Source organism: Pelecanus crispus, chromosome Z (genome assembly GCF_030463565.1).
Source record: "Pelecanus crispus isolate bPelCri1 chromosome Z, bPelCri1.pri, whole genome shotgun sequence".
Classification (NCBI taxonomy): Eukaryota; Metazoa; Chordata; class Aves; order Pelecaniformes; family Pelecanidae; genus Pelecanus; species Pelecanus crispus.
In genome coordinates, this window is record NC_134676.1 from 46743193 (window position 1) to 46751214 (window position 8022).

The 8022-nt window shown below is 38.4% G+C and overlaps 1 protein-coding gene across 1 annotated transcript; it reads right to left on the bottom strand.

Annotated features, from left to right (window-relative positions):
• Window positions 1–2761: 2761 nt before the first annotated feature.
• LOC104027522 (cryptic protein) lies at window positions 2762–7048 on the bottom strand. The gene is made up of 6 exons (XM_075727046.1): window positions 6936–7048; window positions 6371–6420; window positions 6077–6253; window positions 5073–5187; window positions 4859–4968; window positions 2762–2886 (listed from the first exon to the last, which is right to left on the bottom strand). The coding sequence occupies exons 1-6, from the start codon at window positions 7046–7048 to the stop codon at window positions 2762–2764; spliced, it is 690 nt and encodes a 229-aa protein (XP_075583161.1).
• Between the last annotated feature and the right edge of the window lie 974 nt (window positions 7049–8022).

Genomic DNA, 8022 nt, shown 5'->3' on the forward strand with positions numbered 1-8022 from the left:
AGAGGGCACATGCATGAACTTGCGGCAACAGATGTCTATTTTGCTGGGACGTGCCATGTTTGACGGAATGGCCCTTAAAGAGTTAGCATAAGGCTGGGGAGTAAGCATTGCTGTTTGCTATAAACAAACCTTACCAAAGTGCCTGTAATTGCAGTGTTAGAAGATTGGCCAGGCCTACATGGTAGCAGGGGAGGAAAATAATGCTTTCTTTTATCTGTTCTTGCAAACAGCTGGAGAGAGATAAAAGCGGAGACCGTTTTAACCTAAGCAAAGATTGTGTCTGTGTGTTTTCCTTTGTTCCTCAGTGCTTTCTGTTTTCTTCCTTCTTAGTTATATTTTTATTTGTGAGTGAGACTATGCATGGGACAGCTTCTGAATACTTTTTCTTTTTTTTTTTCCTCTTCTTTTTTTCTTTAACTTAAGGAGATACCGGTTTCTCCTCAAACTCAACTCACTGCCTCTGCTTCAGATGTATGCAAGGACAAGACTCTGTGCTCCCTTCTGGCAACTTCCAGAGCCCTGACACAAAGACCAGACAAACATCTCCCACTACTATCCATCACTGAGGATATGTTTTGCCATAATATGGTAGATGTAAAACAATCCTGAAGCAATAATTCTCAGATTTTCTGTAACACAGAATGCAATGACATAACAGAGAGAGAGAAAAGGAACTGTTATCTTAAAAACAAACAAGCAAAAACCTTCTATCACTTCTTTTAGGTACACAGGAGAAAATTTTCAAATCCTAGCATTCAGAGTGAGTAATGATTTACACCGACATTAATTAGAATCTCTTACCAAGCTAAGTTCCCCATGCAATTCTTTGAAACTGTAAAAACTGTGCCTTGCTGCTTCTAATTAGATGTCTTGGACTGATGTTTCGCTACAGCAGGAAAATGTTGCTTTGCTAGACTTTTCAATTGCTCTAATTCTTAAAGTCATACCAACCCAATAATGTATAGCTCCATCAGGGTGACTCTTGCAGGCACATAGGCTCATCTACATAAGGAGTTATTCCAGATCAGATTTTCCTGACTAAATCTGCTGTGGATGTTATTGCAACAGAAATATCTCCTCTGTGGTAAAACCTGTATTAGACCACTCTTTCTTTTTGTTAATTGCAATCTTTTATGGCTCTGTATGTTTTCTGTAGGGAAAAAAAAAAGTATTACTTCAGACATATTTTTACTGTACTATGTACCTTCCACATATCTTGCTGCTTTCCCTCAAAAAGTAAAGCCTATCTGAAGCACATTAAAAGCTGTATTATCTACAGACTTCTCAGGTATGCTTTATGGCAAGCCAAGATGTTTTCACAATGGCATTCCTGCAATTTCAATATCCAATAAATAAAGGCATGACTATTTTCCTCCAGCTGTTCTCTTCGATATTGAATTGTCCTAAGCTGGTACCTCCTTTCCAAAGTCTGTGGAAATTTCTGGTACATAAATAAGGAGAAAAGGACTGTTTCTGGTCTAGTGTATCTTCTGTGAGGAGTGAGAAACCTTATTCTTTCCACTCAAGTCTAGAGTGTGGAAAGGAGCAGTCTGAATCATCTGCAGTATTTAACATCAATATGTTTTTACAGAACGACTCCCTAAAAGGGTCTGTCACTGAATAGTTGTAGATTCAAAGACATCCACAATATTATGTCATTTGTTGGTGATGCATCCTTGTCTGCTTAATGACTGGATTATTGTCTTGGTTTATGGCACCAAAGAAATTAATAAAGAAATTTTAAGGATTAAATATATTGAACTTTTTAAAGTCATTAAGAATTTTATATATCAATGGTGTCTTTTAAGCCAACAAAATTACAAATCCTATTGTTTCTATGTGGTAGCTCCACATTCAAAGAATGAAGGTACACTTTAGGCTTCTCCTTGCAATTTTTTTTTTAAACAAAGATGTTTTTGGTGTTTTAAAAACTTGCATTACAAATGCAGTTACACATTCCAAACATTTATTTTACAGCCTAGAAATACTCATTTTTAAATGGTATATAAATCAAGACAGGTTTCCTATAGAAAAAGTTTTAAAGAGGTTGCTCTTTGCTGTCCTTTTAAAAAGAAAAGAGCTCATATTTCTAGGATGTGAAATAAAATAAACCCCCAAAAGACAAATAAGTGTCAGCTATACGTTCTTAAGAAACATATGCTTCCTGCCTCAGATTATGCATATATACAATTTAGCCATAATAAATAACAATAAAACCTGAAAGACTATATAACTTGTAGAGTTCTGTATATTAGGGTTTGAAATATACTTACCCTTAAAACCCTTATCTCTTCAAATTTCAGATTGTTCATTCTACCCTGCCTTCTTCTTACTGTTTTGTTACAGTATACAATACAATGACAAAAGGTAGACAAGACTTTTCAAGTTTAAATAAAGCCAAACATAAAAGCTCTTCAGAAATGAAATCAGCTTTATTTGTTAAAATAGTTGTACTGTGTACAAAGGAAATTAATTTACAATACTTAAGGCATAGAATATTGGGTTTTTTTTGCTTCCACTGGAAGAACAGTATTTTAGAACTAAAGAATCATTAGAATCAGACATTGATAGTAGTAATAAAATAATAATATAATAATAAATACTTCACATTCATATAATCTGAAATTATAATAATACAAGCATTTCAGCATTAATTAATACATCATAATCTGCCTCCAACATGTAGGTAGAAGTGTCTTCTGTAGCTCATGGAAGAAAAAAGTTGTACGACTCATGGTAAGATATTTCCCTTTGTCCAGTTTCACAACTGCCAACAACAGAGCTCCAGGAGGATGGTGAGCAGGCAAGCGAGTGCAAACACTGTTTGCTGTAATCTCAGCCCATTAGAATATAGCCTGGTAATTTCCTCCTTTTCTGATTTCAGTTCTAAAAAAAAAAATCAAGAAAATAAAATGGTTAATGAGTAAAATATGTACATTTTAAACCCTAAGGATTTTCAACATACTTTGGAAGTCCTCCGACATCTCACAGGTACTTAAGTTAAAGGTATCAGCTGTTAAAGCCAATCAAAGAGGCTATTCTCAAGGGAGAGATGTGAATAGATGTCCCATCAATGATCGTTTGAGGAGCAACTGATAGCACTTATCAGCTCTTGCAGGCATTAATCTCAGAATAATCAAAAGTAAATACCAAGCAAAAGCAAGAGCAAGATCTTCACAAGAGGTATGCACTCAAGTCTGCATGTAGCCTTTTAACCCTTCCTTTAACAAGAAGGGACTTCATGTATTAGCACAAGCAGAAAGCCATACCCTCATGCATGTGAAAGCCACTGAGTCCCTGCTCAGAGGATGAGCAGATGATTCTCCGCTGCCACCTCTATTGCCTTTGTTAAGATGAGCTCAAGAGTAGTAAGTAGTAGACTGCTTTTACTGAACATGGCTTGGCCTGTTAGGTCTTTTGCTCCTGTAATGGGAAACAATAAGGCTGACTGAAAGAGGAACACCCAAGGGAACTTGAGCATTTAACTCTTCAAAAGAGTTTAAGGAGCAAGTTGGGTGCCACAAATAATTAATCAATACAGAGGACCTCAAGGCAAAAATGGTTTTGGTGGTGGGTTCTTGGTTTTGGTTGGGTTTGTGGTTTTGGGTTCTTTTTTGTTATTTTTTTTGTCTATAGTTGCAAAGATAGGGATGTCACCTTTCTTTTGCATTTCATTTCTTTGGACTTGGGGGCTTATCACACAGTACAGCATATCCTGGACCTAAGAGGCTCAAGTTTTGAAATTTGTATTTACTTCCGAGTCGGTGGTATAACTCAGGAATTACAACTTCTATGCACTGTTACTCAGATAGAAATCTGGTCAGGAAAGAAGAGGCTGGTAGTTCCTTCGGGTGCAAATGAATCTTGAAGCTACTTAGGACTGTTGTTTTCTTACTCTGCTAACCAGTGATGTTGGCACAGCTGAAGGAAACTATATTACAGCAGAGGGTAGGACTGAGACATCATGGATGGAGAAGGGCAAGAATATTTTGCACTAACTTTATCACTGGAGATAAAATAACATTAAACTCTTATTAGTCAGATTATTGAAAATAGTCTGGATCTCAGTAACCAGTCTCCATGGAAAATAAGTACCTGTAAAGCAATCCTTTTAGTTTTTATGCTAGCTGATACAACATTTTCAAAAATACTCAAACCTTTATACAGGGTTTTTCACAGGCTGATGTATAAAGACTTGACTTAAAGTAATATAGTGCTTTTGAGGAGACTGGATGCTACTACTTTACACTGATCAGGACTATGGCTCCACATTTTTTGTGGAGTATGCTCAGTCTTAGAACTCTGTATGAGAATATTTTGAAGATTAAGATACAGATCTTAAAATAAGGTTCAGACTAGTTTTCTGCCATTTATGTGTTAAGTAGCTCGTGCAAGAACACAAAATTTTTCAGTACTTGTTTCTCTAGAGTAATATTTATTTCTACTTCTACCACACCAGTTTACACTACTGTTGTTCCTCTTTCCTCATCTAAGAAACATTTTTGTATACTTGGATGTAGTTTAGTTGTACAAACTGTCCTAGTTAAGTGGGAAGTCATAGATATGTGCAGGTTTTGCAGAACAGAGAAACATTTAATCCCTGGAATTTTCAATTAAAATGGAGGGAAGTTTCGTACTGGACAGGATTGTAAAGATCTCAAAGTATTTTATGTGATGTATTATTATACAGGCAACAACAGTATTATTTACTGTCTCACTAATGCATTCTCTGAAGCAAAGCAGGCCACTTCAGAAGTCTAAATAGAGCACATACAGCATCCTCTGAGTACCCCACCTTTGCAGAAGGCAATTCTGTAACCCACAAGATAAAAATGGTTGATGTAATGCCATTTCTTACCACAGTTATCTTGCATTATTTCTGAGAGACAGTTCAGAGTACCATAGCCGCACCGACACAGCCAACAGCCCTTCAGCACCCAGGCGCCATGGGCAATGCTGCCGCAGTTGCTGCCAAGGACAAGGGAGATATTTGGTACATCCCTGATCCCACCACAGAAAATAACCATCCAGAGCAGCTCGCTCACTCTCTCTGGTTTTGGTCTCCTTTTTACCTTTGCCGCTCATCATGTTCACAGTATCTGCCAGTGAAATGCTTTAGGCAGGCACAGAAAGTCCCTAGGATACACGTCCCTCCATTTTGGCAGCAGTGTCTGTTCAGTTTTTTACCTGCAAGACATTACAGAGGTTACCAAGCATCCTGAGGGCTCCAAACCTCCCGTTTTCCTCACTTGTTCTCTCAGGTCTCTCCAGTTGCCGAAGGATCTTAAAGATATCTAGTTTTATTGTCTTTAGAGACAATAAAATTATCTGCCTGTTAGGAGTGTTTGTTCAGTTAAGCCCAGTTTGTTTAGTTAAGGATTAGAAGCAAACTACTAGGGATTACAGGACGGTCAAGAAGCAAAGCCTGGCAAGTCTCATAGCAGCAGCAGCATATATTCAAGTGAAATATTTCACTTTGACGGAGGCAAGTTTCAGTCACACTAAGAAATGGGGCATTGTTACCTGGAAGTGGTACTTACTTTTGAAGAAAGGAGGCTTTGTTACTGGGAAGAGTTGATGAGTTTTGAGAGGGGAGAGGAATGCTCCCTCAAGCCTTTCTCAGACTCTTGGGACTGAGCACCAATCTAAAACTTTATATATGTGGGAGGAAACATAAGTCTGTCCTTGTTTTTTTTGCTGTTAGTTATTTGCTTTCAGATGGCTCAAATTTTTTTTTTAAAAAATTAAATAATTATTGGTCATGAAATATGGTGACTTTTAAAAAACGAAGAGAATTTTATAAAATTTTACAAACATTTTTGCAGATTCAAGGGACCAACCCCTTATTAATTATAGCACTATAATTGTTTTCTGTTACCACCTTTTGCAGGTAAGAAATCCCCAGTTCTACCTTAAATTTTTATCACCATTTCCTAAGTGGCTGTGGGAATAATTTAAATGAGTGGCCAGAGAAGACCAACTGGCTGGAATCTTCCAGGACAACAGTCAAAGCATTACTATGATTTAATATTTTCAAAAACAATTTTATGGCATTGTTTAAAAAAATGTTACCTACTCTCTGTGATCCCAGTGAAAGGTACCAATGCCCTGGAATTCTGTTGCTTTCTGCTTTCGTAACTCTGATTCATGTCACTGAAAGCATTTATAATAGTCCCTTCATTCTTGGGTTGCTGCTTTTGTGTTGTGACATTGAGACTTTTCACATCTTCTCCATGTCCTTCTTTTTCACGGCCTTGACAAGAAGTGCAAATATGGAAGAGAAGGGTATCTTGTAATGAAGAAATGCATACTGTATATGTAGAAGAGAAACACGGGGCGGGGGGCTGGGGCAACACGGCATTTTTCTTACCTTTTCCTAAATGAACAGCCTGCCACACCAGAGTCACTGTGAAAAGAATTCTACAAAAAAAAAAGAGCTGAAGTAAATTTGTACTAATAAGACACAAACACCAAAACGAAGTGCAGGAGAAGGGAGTTTTTTCAATGAAAGCTCCTTGATAGAGCTATCAAGCATTGATAATATAAACTATAAATATTTTATGCCAGCAGTAATTCGAAGACATCAAAAATCTCAAGTTAAACTTGAAAAGGTGGGGGGGGGGGGGGTGTAGGTGGGTGGGCAGAGAACATACTGATTGGGCTTGCTTCCAAAAAGCTACGGATTCCATACATTTGCAGGTTGACAACCAGATAAAAATGTCTCTTTCTGCACATTTCTTTACCACAACTAAGTTGTTGCCAGCAGTTAAAAAAGCAGCAAAGGCAAGAGGAAAACATTAGCCTTCACTTCACCCGGAGTTCCATGTACATTTGTTCCTTTCAGCTCCCTGGCCTGATATCAAAAAGAAAAAGCACTGCTGAAAGGAAAAGCATCCTTGGCTAGAGAAGGTCCCTGGCAGCTCAGGCAGCCTTACCTAATATGATTTCCCCAGTACATTTTCCTGCAGCCTGGAATACCCGTGAAAGCCTCCAGGAAAGCTTGAGCAGAAGGAAGAGCTCCAACGCCCCTCAATGAAGGCTGTTGCATGCAGCAGTCCTCAAACCACACACGGCAACAAACGAGGGAGAAAAGAGGATGAATGAAACTTTTTTCTTTCTGTCCAGCTTATAACAACGTCGAAAACACATAGTTCCCAGTTGTACCGCTTGCTGAGCCCTCACTGACGTCCTGGCAGGCAGGGACCATCTCTCCGAGCTGGGACTCCCTGCCCTGCCCCCGATTTACATGCACTGCTGAAGGGTGGAGCAAAGTGGGGGCACCTACTGCTGGGGGGAGACTTAAGGGCCCATGACCACAAAATAGCCCAAGCCAGGAAGATCTCAACCCCAGTTTATTTCTTGACACAAAAAAAGTTGGACCACCACATACCATGGGGAAGAAAAAATTGTTCTGCAGAACTACAATAGGTATATAATAAACTGCAGCAGGTATATAATAAAGTTTAAAAAACCTCAACTCTACCTACATGCCTTGTCTCTACCAGGGTTTTCCACAGGGCGCTCTACTTTATGAAATTTTACTGCTTTCCAACACAAATAATCCTTAGGGTCTGCCTTACAGATTTCCAGCAGAAGTACTACAGAAAGCAATATAAGGTTCTTGACAGAGGCTTGTTATTTCAGAACAGCTGTTAATAAACTCTTGAAATACCTTTTGAAACTTTTTCACTATTAGTAAAATTAAATCCATTAGTGAGACTCCTAGTCTGAGTCCATGCAATATCAGCAGATACTTAGATTTAACTTACAATGTGTGCTGAAATGGGCTGGGGCCACTCACACAACTTTACTATGGCTCAGCAGTATCAGCAAAAAGACCTGCAGCTGCACTGTGGTAAAAAAGCAGCTCTGTACAGTCTCTTCTCAAATGGCTCTACTGGTACCCTGAGGTGTACATGGTCTTTAACTAAGTTAAAACAGGAAACTGCAGCAATACAGCTTTGTTTTGTTTTGGGGGGGCATGTGGAAGAGGAATGCTTTCAATACACGAGTGCAAATCAA